We start from the raw sequence: 11,709 nt of genomic DNA, 5'->3' as shown, positions 1-11,709 counted from the left end.
TTTTCAACAACACAAACGGAGGCTGTACATGTGGACTTCACCAGATGGAACACACAGGAATCAGATTGACTACATCTGTCACAAGAGGCGGTAGAAAAGCTCAATATCTTCAGCCAAAACCAGGCCAGGAGCTGATTTTGGAACAGACCATCAACTGCTCATATGCAATTTCAACTTGAAGTTAAAGACAATTAAAACAAGTCCAAGAGAGCCAAAGTATGATCTTGATAGGAGAACATACATTGTATTAATTAAAAATTTAGAGAAAATTTTATAGGTGAAGTAGAATAAAATACAAATTTAAGGAAATAAGAGAAATAAAGAAAAATATCCACCTTTTAGAGAAGTGTTTGTTCATACATATCTCTTCAAAGGGTACTCTATTTTTATGTAAATACCACACACCTTCTACATTTCTTTCTCAACTGCTCCCTGCCCCCACCCCCAGGCCACCCCCACCACTACTCCATAGTAAGCTCTATGTTAAAAATAACACATTAGTTAATTAATTAATTACTATAGCACAGTTACAAAAATACCTCCTGGGGGAGGCAGCAGTTGGCAAACAAACTTAGAAGGCATATGTTTATTTGTGTAAAAATACAGTAATAATGAGTATGAAATTGCTAAGATATATCAATTCACTGGGTAGATTTAAAGAGTAATGCAGTAGTTTGATTTTACAATGTCAATATTTATAATAAATGAAAAATTTGCATCTATTTAAATTGATGGTGAAACATTTTATTGTCAACTTAAAAATGTGCAATATTATATAAGTTTTCTAAAAATTCTTGAAAATGACTGTATTCAGGAACATAGAGAGAGTCGGTTTGGAGAGGAAGGTAACTTCAGAGCTGACCATGTTGTGTTAGGCATCTAAGGGGCATCCAAGTAAAGAATGATAGCTAACATACTACACTGACTATCTCGTTTAAAGTACTAGTCTGGTTCTGTATAAACTTCTTTAATCCTCATTACTGCTCTATAAAGTTGGTACTATTAGTATTTGTATGTTATAGATGGGGAGCTCTGGTAGCATAGCGCCTAAGGCACTTGACTGCTAACCAGAAGGCTGGCAGTTCAAACCCACCAGCCACTCCTCAGAAGGAAGGTTGGGCAATCCTACTTCCGTAGTGATACTGCCTTGGAAACCCAAGGAGGGGTCGCTATGAGTCCGGTCTGACTCCATGGCACATAACAACAACAACAACATTTTATAGATGAGTAAACTGAGGTATAGAAAAATCAGGAGACCCATAATGCCACACAGCTCCAAAGTAGTAGAAGTATATGTTTTGAATCTAGACTATCTGGATCCAGTCTATACACAGCACAATACCTCTTGAGAAGTTTGGGTTAGAGACATTGGTTAGAGGGTTATGAGCCTGTAGACAGTAATTAAAATCAAGGAGTACATGAGGTTACAAAGGAAGAGTGACACATATTTATCAGAAGGAAAATAAGCTTCAGTGCTGAGTCGCTATGAAGATATTTCCAGTATTTCTTTCCAGGCCCCTGAACTCTCAAATGTCCTCCATTATAGTTTTTCCCAGGTACCCTTCACATGTTGTCAGCAGTCCTCCCAGACTCTTACAAAGTTTATGATGTTCTTCATAAAGTCACAGGACTATCCCAAAAGACCTTACTGCTTCTTGCTGTGTATACTCTGTTCCTCTATCAGATGCTTGCAAACACCTCAGACAGTAAGAGTTTCAACTTAAAATGATCCATCATGACAATCTTCTTTTGTTTCTTTGCAATGGGACTCACATTATCATTTACATACATTTCATCAGTCATCATGGGTGCTTGCCAGAACATAAACTCAATGACAGAAAGTGGTATCTCACACATATTGCAAAATACAATAAATCAGGATGCCAAGAAGAGCACCATTACTCATGGCCAAGAGCGCAGAGCTGAGCCTGCCTACTATTTCTCAATGAATGAGGATTATCATTGCTCAGAAATTCTTAGAGCATTTGGGGGCAGCGAGGAGAACGTAAGTATATACAGTGTAGCATATATATATATATATATATATATATATATATATATATATATACACACACACACACACACACACACATACTTTTTATTGTGATTTGGGTGAAATTTTACAAAGCAGATTCATTTTACACTATAGTTTATATTTCTTAAGGAAAATATTTCAGAGGCAAATTGTACCAGAAGAGGTAGCATTAGATAAGTAAGCTTTTAGACAGTAAATAGAAGCACAAGAGAATCAAAGACAAGATGAATGTTAACATAGACAGAGGAAAAGGAAAAGAAGACTGAATAGTAATAACCAGAAAAAAAATAAAAAAAACTCGAAAAGATGAAAATAAGAAGAATGTGGTTTCATAAGAGCAAAACGAGATTTAAAGAAGTGAGTGGTTAGTGTCAATGCAGGAGAAAGGTCAAATAGGATAAGGGCTGGAAGATGTCCCTTGGATTTAGCAACTGGCAACCCTGAAGATAGTTTCAGTGGTATGATAGGGATCAAAGCTAGACTGTAAAAAGTTTAAGAATGAACAGGATTTGAGAAGTGGAGACAATGAATTTAGGCAAGGTGTTCAGGAGTTTAGGTTTGACAGAGGAGGCACATATGGCACTAAATAGAGGAGGGTATGGGAGGGAGGAAGAGTGGTTTTTAGATAACAAAGACTTGAACAAAACAAGACTTGTGCAAAACAGACTGAAAAGGGAACAGAGCAGAAAGTAAGTTTGAGGGGATAAGATATGGGGCAAAGGCATTGGGCCCCTTCCATTGTGATAGGAGAGGAAAGGATGGGTAAGAAAGAGCTAAGTGTGTGGGCAGGGGTGGGGGTATTCAAGATGCTGGGCACTTCCACCTGATTGCTTTTATTGTCTTGGTGAAGCAAAAGATGAGTTCACTGGTGGAAGAAGACATTTACAAACTGCCTACATTTGCATGACATATGTTGGCCTCCTTCTCTGACTTCCTAAATCATAGGGCAACAGATCCAACAGCCTAATTCTCAAAGCCAGGTTGATTTCCATATTCTGAGACAACTTCTAAGATATATAACTTTTGCTTTTGAAAGAGTAATTTGTAAAGGAGCCTCAAGAGCTAACTTGAAAATAAGACATGATTATTAACTACTAATTTTAAAACCAGAATAATATCATATGCATCCTTATTTGCAATATTAACAAAATGCATCTTCAAGGAATCTCCAAAGGTATATAACATCTCTAGAGCTTATATTTTCTCTCTCCTTTGGTTCAAATGGTTTCCTTCTAACCCTGACTCCATGGCTGGATGGTTTGTTAAAGAATATCACCAGCAATATACTTCCTATCATCTTAATTGTAAGAAATGCCTTCTATATGCTTAATATCTTATAATCCACAAAGAACTTTCATATATTTTCTCATTTGACCTTACCTAATCCTGAGAACAAAGGAAGAGAAGCATTATTATTCTCAATTCATAGCTAAGGAGATAAGATTTAAAAAAAATTTTTAAGTGAATTGCTCACAGTCACACATCTGGTGAGAAGACAAAGACTCAAACCTGTCTCGTGACTCCAAAGGCAAATACTGTTCTGCTATATCACACTCTATTTATGATGACTTCTGAAAATCCAAAAGGTGGCTCAAAGTCCTTCCAGCCTCAGATTAATTTCAAATTCACTTAATTCTTTAAAATGAAGAAGTGTGCATTGTAATTTCAATGCTATGTAATCATTATGGATCTCACCAACCTCTCCTATAATAAAGATCCCAAGTAACCTTGAAGCAGCAACTAATGTTCTTTTCTCAGATCACTCTCCTACTCAATTTATCTTCCTCTCCCCAAAACATAAAACTCAAGGTCCTATAGCCTTCTGGAGATGCACATGAAGGCTTAATATCGGGGAAATGCTGAGCATCTGCAGCAGAAGGAGGTATGATATTATCATCCAAGGAAAACTATAACACAGCCTCCTGCAATTAAAGCAAATCATAAATCAATCAGTTAATACATTTAAACATAAAAGGACTAAGCAATGTTTGCAAATCATCTCTATTTAATCTGAGTTCACAAATTCAAGGGGCAAAAATTAGTTTTTTTCATGTCATTTGCATAAAAAAAAACATAATAGTTTTTCCTTCTAACTTTGTCATTTTATTTTTTCTTAAAATCCTTATCACAACCACTGTAATGAATGTTAAGCCACAGAAGTAAAGATAAGAGAAAAAAAAATTGTTTTTGGTGTTAATACAAACCCTATGAAACTTGCAATAACCCTAACTAAACTACTGCTAATTCTTTCCTTCTGCAACAATGGACATTGTTTGAAATTCTCTACCTTTTCACAAGTTTTTCTTTATAAAGTAAAAAAAAAGATATAGTCTACATAATTTTAGCAAGACAGTCAATCTTTCCAGACAGAGTCTGACATACAAGATAAGATCAGGAAAATGAATGTTTCTTTACTAGGAAAAATGTTATTTCAAAAATATGAATGTAATACCTTCTATAGCCTTCAATGTAATCATTCAGTATAGATTTACAGTTCTGCTATATTGACTTATGGGACTATATGGGAGAGAATTCAGTGAACTTCTGATAGAGCCTTTTCTTTTTCTTTGAAGTGTGAATTTAAAGACCACTTACCTTTAGAATGCTATTTCTTTCTGCAGAAAGCTAACCAAAACTCAATTTTTTACTCCTACCTTGTAAAATCTTCTTCTAAACAGAACAGATTAAACTAGCTGGAGAAAAATCGCAAGTTATCATCATCAACAGCATTCTATTTGGCCTTCCTTTGTCATCCCAGCACACTCCTAAGGCCAAGGCACAGTAACAGCACTCACAGATAATAATTATGTTCCTCACTGAATGGGCTCAAATGACCCAGCAGAGGCTGAGGACACCGATGAAGGAAGAAGAGAAAATTTTATTTCAACTGGAATTGAACAGCATGAAAAATGAAAGGTAAATCAATTAGGGTATTTTTAAGGTAAATGTATGAGCATTTTGCATAAGATTGTGTCTATCTGAAGTTAGGATATTTCTTAGATTAAGCCAAACTATACATTAATAAATATCCTTCATCACTCAAAATCATCATCTCTAAGATCTTTCCTTTGTTCAACATCCAAGAAAAAGTTTTCAGCCTTATAACCACATAGAATCTATAGACTAACCACTTGGATGAGTTTCTTCGTAACTCTCCACCATTCAACCACTCAGGCCGACCTTCTAAATTAATCCTGGTGAATATTTGACCATCACACACCAAAAACCCAAAACCAAAATAACCAAACTCACTACCATCAAGTTGACTCTGACTCATAGGAAACCTATAGGACAGAGTAGAACTGCCTCATAGGGTTTCCAAAGCTGTAAATCTCTAGGGAAGCTGACTGACTCATCTCTCTCCCATGGAGCAGCTGGTGGGTTCCAACCACAGACCTTTTGGTTAGCAGCTGAATGCTTTAAACCACTGTGCACCAAAGGACCTTCTTACTAGATCAGGTTAATGAGTAAAAACCCCTACTTATTTATTTCATAATTGCTCATCTAACTTTTCAAACTTAGATAGACACCTTTTCTTCTTTTCTCAATTATTTACTTTCTTAAAAGATAGTAATATCTTTCACTTCAAGATATTAGCCACTTGCCTAATTCATATTTAATGACTTATTAAGTCCTTTAAATAGCACAAATGAAAAGCACTTGGTATGATATGGTTGCAAAAATGGAGCCTACGTACACCATCTGCAAAGAAGAATCCATACATGTAAGTATGTGTCCTGCAAATGTTCAGACTTTTGGCAAAGAAATAATCAAGAGAAAACATTCTTGATGTTTTCAAAATCATTTTCAGTTGTAAAGAAACTAACCGTCTAAAACCACATCAGGAAAGGCCAGAGAATGAGTGAAATTTACAACCAGAACAACATCATAAAAAGTCATTGTACTCACTGTCTGATGGCTTCTGTCACAGTAACGCAGCCCGAAATAATCTATCTCCACGAGGTTTATGTGACGGAATACGTGGTCAAGGACAACAGAACCTTTAGTTGACTTCTGCAAAAAAGAATTCAGTTTTATTTTTTTAACAAGATTTCTTGTCTTTTTTTTTATACTCAGGCCATTATTTTCTCTCCCTATATATTAATAAAAGTTGCACCTTCAGTAAGAAAAAAAAAAAAAGATGTCTTGTCTTTGTCAGTATGAGTCATGCTTCTCATCTTTTATTACTTCAGCTCACAATGCAAACAATTTTATAAACTTATCACCTCCTCTTTAAGTTTTTCCTCAATTACAAGGAAAAATGTGAATCAAATAAGACTAAAGAAAATGGCTTGGGAAATAATATCAAAATTTTGTTGTTGTTGTTAGCTGCTGTCAAATAGATTTTGACTCATGGTTACTCCACATGTGCAGAATACAACTGCTCCAAATGGTTTTCAAGGTTGTGGCTTTTTGGAAGCATATGGCCACGTCTGTCCTCCAAGGCACCTCTGGGTGAGTTTTAAATTAATGCAAGGTTCTTTTCTTACAGGATTGTGAATTATCTTCACACAAAATTTTCCTTTTAATAAAACTAACCTTTTATATGCAAACTATCTAACACTTTTAGTTAAAATCCCAACATCTACTTTAAAAAAGCAATTTTCACCTGTATCATTACTTCACAATTAAGAAGATATATAAAATTAAAATTAAAATGTCAAAGCTTTTATTTTCAATCCTCAAATAATAAATCCATAGATTAAAGTTGTTAAAGCTCATGTTCTAGAAAGCCCTTGTATTTTATGTTCTCTTTCCCAGAAACAAGAGCTCTGGTAGCCCAATGGTTAAAGTATTTGGCTGCTAACCAAAAGGTTGGCAGTTCAAACTCATCAGCCTCTCTGAAGGAGAAAGATGAGGTAGACTACTTCTGTAAAGATTTACAGCCTTGGAAACCATGGGCCAGTTCCACTCTGTCCTGCATGGTCACCATTAGTTGGAATTAACTCGATGGCAGTGGATTTTGTTTTAGTTCTCACCAGCACAGACAAAGAAAAATACTTTCCTTGGATGCCTTTTAAATGCTGACACTTATCTAAATATCTAATCTCTCCTCTCCCCTAATCCCACTAAGTATATGTTGTTGTTGTTATGAGTCGGACCTGACTCATAGCGAGCCCTCCTTGGGTTTCCGAGGCAGTACCACTATGGAAGTAGATAGCCCCATCTTCCTTCCGAGGAGTGGCTGGTGGGTTTGAACCGCCAGCCTTCTGGTTAGCAGTCAAGTGCCTTAGGCACTATGCTACCAGAGCTCCCCACTACATATATAGATGCTTTAAATTAAGAATTTTATCATCTGACATATTAGATACCAATTATCAACATGTCAAATAAGCATTTAATTAGCAAGCACTGCTCCACATACCACATTCATGTTCAAAAATAATCTGTTTCAAAGGATCATGTACAGATACAGACTTTTCCTGCCTTTTGCCCATTACTAGCAGGGGTAATAGGGCTTTAAAAGAAATCCTTGAGAAGTGTCATGCTGTGGAAAGGAAGAAGGGCTTTTGTTCTTTGTGCATTTCCTCAGAGAATTACTGTTACATGCTTATCCATGTGCAGTGAGTGCTCAACATTGCACTGTTTTCATAAAATGGATTTGTACCGTAAGGGAAATGTTTTCATTAAATGTATTATAAAATGAATGAGATGAGAGGATAAAGGAGCTCTAGTGGTGCAAATGGTTAAGTGCTTTGCTACTAAATGAAAGGTTAGTGGTTCGGACCCACCCAGTGACTATGAGGGAGAAAGACCTGATCTGCTTCCATAAAGACTACACCCTAGGAAACCCTTTGCGGAAGTTCTACTTTGCCATATGGGGTTGCTATGGGTTGGAACAGACTCAAAGACACCTAACAACAACAGCAAGAAGAGTTGATAAACATACATACTAAGAGAAGAAACTTTCTGTAAATCCCACAGGCATATTGCTTTTCTCTAAATTACTCGGAAACCCAAGCAGGGGTCGCTATGAATCAGAATCAACTTGATGGCACTGAGGTTTTTCTTTTTACTGTTGTTGGAATAAAAGCAAACAATCTTTTATGCACTTACTAGCCAATTACTACCTCAGAAACCCAAGGAGGGGTCGCTATGAGTTGGGTCTGACATGATGGCACATAACAACAACAACCACCCCAAAATTTACAAGCATATTCTCCTAAATGCTTCTAATACTTACACAGTTTTATTAAATACATTTAGCACTTCAATACATCTAGAAATTATTTTTGTTCTTGGGACAAAGACCTAATTTGTTTCCAAATGGATGGATAGCAGACTCATCATTTACTATAAACCCACAATTTCCCTTCTGATTTAAAATAACTTTATTATCTACTAAATTAACCCCTTTGTATACCATGGATTATTCCTATACTCCTGGACCAAAACACCAAGATTTTAATAAATATAGATTAATTAATATTATTTGCTTGGGATCCATCACCGTTTCTCAAAATTGTCTTCACTTATTCTTGGACATTTTTCTCCACTACAGGAAGTTTAGAACTAGCTTTCCAATTTAATGAACAATTCTTTTGGGATTTTGATTGGAATTAAATTTAATTAACAGACTGAATGACTTGGGGAAGATGATATCATAATTACAAAATGAAACATATATGGCTTTCTTTTATAACCTTTAAGGAAGTTTATTTATTTCATGCTTTTATTTATTTTTTATTATTTTTTAAAAATACATTTTATTGAAATATAACTTATGTACAGTGAAATACACAAAACTAAAGTGACATGGGTCAATGCATTTTGGGGGAGGGCAGTGTTCCTGCCCCTCCCCTCACACCTATGGTAACCAATAAAGAAAGTTTCCTTCCATATATAAACCTTTCCTGACTTTTAACAATAATGAACTAATACTACATTTGTCCTTCTGTGATTGACTTATTTCACTCAGCATAATGTTTCCAAGTTCATCCACATTATGTGGTGTTTTGCAGATTCTACATTATTCTTTACTGTTGCATAGCATTGTGTGTATGTCTCATAGTCTGGTTATCCCTTTACCTGTTGATGGGCACCTAGGTTGTTTCCATCTTTTTGCTATTGTAAATAGTGCTTCAGTGAACATGGGTGTGCATATATCTGCTCTTGTCTTAGCTCTCATTTCTTTAGGATATATACCTAGTAATGAAATACCAAAACCAAACCAAACTCACTGCTGTGGAGTTGGATCTGACTCATAACGACCCCTCCTTGGGCTTCCGAGGTGGTACCACTACCGAAGTAGATTGCCCAACCTTCCTTCAGAGGAGTAGCTGGTGGGTTTGAACTGCCAGCCTTCTGGTTAGCAGTTAAAGCTTGGTTAAATGGTATTTCTAATTCCAGCTTTTTAAGGCATCACTATACTGCTTTCCTAGGAGCTCTGGTAGCATACTGCCTAAAGCATTTGACCACTAACCAGAAGGATGGTGGTTCAAACCCACCAGCCACTCCTCGGAAGGAAGATTGGGCAATTTACTTCTGTAGTGATACTGCCTCGGCAACCCAAGGAGTGGTCGCTATGAGTCGGGGCCGACTCGATGGCACATAACAACAACATACTGCTTTCCACAGTGGTTGTATCATTTTACAGTTCCACCAGCAGTGTACAAAAGTTCCAATCTTTCCACATTCTTCCCAGTATTTGTTATCTTCTGTCTTGTTGAACTTTGCCATTAGTGCTGGGGTGAGATGGTATCTCGTTGTTTTGATTTGTATCTCTCTGATGGCTAATGATCATGTGCATTTCTTCATGTGTTTGCTAGTCATCTGAATATCCTCTTTGGTGAAGTGTCTATTCATGTCTTCTGCCCATTTTTAAATTGGATTGTTAATCTTTTCATTGTTGAGGTGTTAGAGTTTTCTATATATTTTAGAGATAAGTTCCTTATCAGATGTGTCATTGCCAGATATTTTTAAGGAAATTTAATACTTATGTTTATGCAGATCTTGAAAAATTTTACTTTGGCTTTGTAACAGGAGGAATTTCCAAAATGGCCCTCAAAGATGTCCTTCTCTAATCCCTGGAACCTGAGAAAATGATGAGATATCATTCTGTGATAGTGTTATGTTAGTTGGCAGAGTTAACCTTAAAATAGGGAGATTATCTGGGTGAGCCTGATATAATCATATAAGTCTCAAAAAAAGCAAGGTGTTTTCCCCAGCAGCAGCAGAAGACAGAAGGGTAAGGAAAAAGTAGAAGCAGGAGGGACGTTAAAATGATTTGAAGTGTGAGTTGGATTTGACACTACACTGCTTCCTGAAGATGGAGTGAGGCAATTGTTTTGGTTACCTAGTGCTGCTCTGGGAGTTGTGGTAGCATAGTGCCTAAGGCATTTGACTGCTAACCAGAAGGCTGGTGGTTCAAACCCACCAACCACTCCTCAGAAGGAAGATAGGGCAATCTACCTCAGTAGTGATACTGCCTCTGAAACGCAAGGAGGGCTTGCTATGAGTCGAGTTCGACACGACGGCACATAACAACAACAATACCGCTCTAAGAGAAATATACCACAAATGGGATGGCTTGAACAAACAGGAGTTTATTTTTCTACAGTTCAGGAGACTAGAAGTGCGAGTTCAAAGTGCCAGGCTCTAGGGGCTGGGTGAAAGTCCCTCGACCTTGGCCTTCAGCTCTGCCTCCTGCTCCTGGCCCACTGAAGCCAGAGGCATCTCTTCACTCAGATAGCTACTGGCTTCCAGTCCACTTAAAGTCCCAGGGTCGGCAGAGCATGGCAGGCTGCTGAACAGCTACACGGCTACATGCAGGGCTCAAGCGTGCCATAAGCTATAGACCATTCCCAAAGCTGCTACTTATATATGGGAAGCAGACTGCATCCCTAAAGCAGCTACTCCTGGTAGATCCCACCATGGAGTTGATTACCAGGACTACATCCAGCTGCCCAGCCACTCAACCAGGCTTTGCCAATCTGACACACAAACTTAACTACCACAGCAACGTAAGAAAGACTTCGAGCAACCTCAGGAGCTAAAGGTCCCAGCTGATAGCCAAAAAGGAAATGGGACCCCAGTTCTATAACCACAAGTGCTGGGTTCTGCCAACAATCTGAAAGACTTCAGAAGTGAAGAGAATGTGAAACTCTGAGCAAAGAACTCAGCTATGCCATACTGAATATCTGACCTACAGAGCTATGAGATAATAAATGATGTTAAAATCACTAAGCTTGTAGCCTGGCAGGCTACTTCCAAAAAAATCAGCATGTGAAAACTCTATGAAACACAGCTCTACTCTGACTCACATGGGGTTGCCCTGACTTGGTATCAAGTTGACGTTAACTAGGAAAAAAAAAAAAAAAAAACTTATACAGCAATAAAAAACTAGTCCAGGTTTATTCTTATCTTTTAAGTGTATTATATTATACTTTCTGATTGGTTATTGATAGTGTATAGGAAAGCAACCAATTTTTCACTTTGGTCTAACTGCCAGTCATCTTGCTAGCTGCTTATTAGGCAAAACAGTTTGTATATGTTATCTTTTCAGATAACTACATTTTCTACAAATAATAAGAGTGCTAATTCTTCCTTTTCAAAAAATGTCTCCCCCTCATCAGGCTCAATTGGCATAACTTACTACACAAAACATTGTTCCACATCCAACTTTGATGAGTAGCAACTGGGATCTTAAAAGGTTGCAAGTGGCCATCTAGATG

General features: G+C 37.1%; 1 protein-coding gene across 1 annotated transcript in view; it reads right to left on the bottom strand.

The window, feature by feature from the left end:
* EPB41L4A (erythrocyte membrane protein band 4.1 like 4A) overlaps positions 1 to 11,709 on the bottom strand; it is a 475,159-nt gene that overhangs the window by 196,355 nt on the left and 267,095 nt on the right. Inside the window, exon 2 of the mRNA XM_007947582.1 lies at positions 5,945 to 6,049. Coding sequence (XP_007945773.1) covers positions 5,945 to 6,049 — 105 coding nt within the window. The remainder of the gene's footprint in view (positions 1 to 5,944; positions 6,050 to 11,709) is intronic.

This window comes from Orycteropus afer, unplaced genomic scaffold (genome assembly GCF_000298275.1).
Source record: "Orycteropus afer afer isolate SDZICR_OR568_19922 unplaced genomic scaffold, OryAfe1.0 scaffold00191, whole genome shotgun sequence".
Lineage (NCBI taxonomy): Eukaryota > Metazoa > Chordata > Mammalia > Tubulidentata > Orycteropodidae > Orycteropus > Orycteropus afer.
This window is presented reverse-complemented; position numbering and strand designations above follow the sequence as displayed.